The 1,477-nt window shown below is 52.6% G+C and overlaps 1 protein-coding gene across 1 annotated transcript in view; it reads right to left on the minus strand.

The window, feature by feature from the left end:
* Positions 1-628, minus strand: part of LYPLAL1 (lysophospholipase like 1) — a 30,289-nt gene extending 29,661 nt beyond the window's left edge. The window contains exon 1 of the mRNA XM_007471855.1: positions 531-628. Coding sequence (XP_007471917.1) covers positions 531-624 — 94 coding nt within the window. The 5' untranslated portion in view covers positions 625-628. The remainder of the gene's footprint in view (positions 1-530) is intronic.
* Positions 629-1,477: the final 849 nt, after the last annotated feature.

Raw genomic sequence — 1,477 nt, forward strand, 5'->3', positions numbered from 1 at the left:
GAAAGAGTGAAGGGGGAAAGGCACTCCAGCCCTGGCATGGTCCCTCACAGAAAGGAGATAAATAATCCACTGCGGTTGAAAATTCCAATCACTAGTAGCTGACTCTGAAAAGTACTAGATAATGTTATTTGTCTCTAGCAAAAGACTTACCTTTCTAACTTGCTCTGTTTAAATTTGGGGGGAGAGACCTGGGGCGGGGGGAATGTGTGGCAATGGTTGCAATGGAGAGAATGTAAACAGAGGGCTGGCCGAATGACGGGACACAAAGGCCAGAACAGCGGGCCAGTGACTGCAAGACAGGCAAAAGGAAGACGGCGGGGGGGGCGGGGGTGGCGAGGACGGCAGGGGACAGGTTACCAGACCCGTGTGTCCACAGCCGCGGGGCTACCGAGGGGAGAGTCACCCTCTCCGAGTCCACAGCGCCCTACTGGGACCAGCGCTTCCCCCACTAGGGCAACACTGGTGGAACCGTGTGGGGCGGGGAGGCGTTTCCCATGCTGCAGTAACCGGGACGGAAAACTGTAGTCCACCTGAGCCATGCAGGAAGATCAGAGAAGCGCTGTGTCTCCCAGCCGGCGACACCATGCAGCTCTGCAGGCGAACTGAACCCGACGTAGCCGCCATGACTGCCGCCACGACTAGAGATTCACGAGCCCCGCCCTTACGTTGTCCCGCAGGCCCGCGCACGTAGGCTGGCAGGGGGCGCGCCTCGAGACGCGCATGCGCAGTCGGGCTACGCAGTCCTGCCTCCGGGTGAAGTCTGAGGCAGTTAGGCTGTACTGAGGCTTTGGTTTTGCCACGACTGGTATCGTACAGGTGACCCCTTCGGTAAGGCACGGATATACTTCTTTGCTGTAGGATTTTCAACTGCAGTTCGAAAACTCAGGATTGCTTTTGATTTGGAGAAATATTGGTGTTATGATGTTTAAAATTTAACATATAATAACCATATTTTACCTTCTGTGAGACTTACACAGGATGTTTGTAGCATTTTATATAAGGATAAGACAGCCATGTAATAATAACTCTTCGTGTAGTTTATAAAAATAGTTTGCTTAGGAAAATCTGACTGAAAGAGGTACCATTTCATACCTATTAGGGGGCCATTTTTTTTGTTTTTTTGTTTGGCGGCACGCGGGCCTCTCACTGCTGTGGCCTCTCCCGTTGCGGAGCACAGGCTCCTGACGCGCAGGCTCAGCGGCCATGGCTCACGGGCCCAGCCACTCCGCGGCACGTGGGATCTTCCCGGACCGGGGCACGAACCCGTGTCCCGTGCATCGGCAGGCGGACTCTCAACCACTGCGCCACCAGGGAAGCCCTAGGGGCCATTTTTTTAAAAAAAATTAATTTTATTTATTTTTTATACCACAGGGTCTTATTAGTTATCTATTTTATACATATTAGTGGTTTTATGTCAATCCCAGTCTCCCAATTCATCCCCCCTGCCCCACTTTCCCCCCTTGGTGTCCATAGTTTG

The sequence above is a fragment of the Lipotes vexillifer genome, unplaced genomic scaffold (genome assembly GCF_000442215.2).
Source record: "Lipotes vexillifer unplaced genomic scaffold, Lipotes_vexillifer_v1.1 scaffold566, whole genome shotgun sequence".
NCBI lineage: Eukaryota > Metazoa > Chordata > Mammalia > Artiodactyla > Lipotidae > Lipotes > Lipotes vexillifer.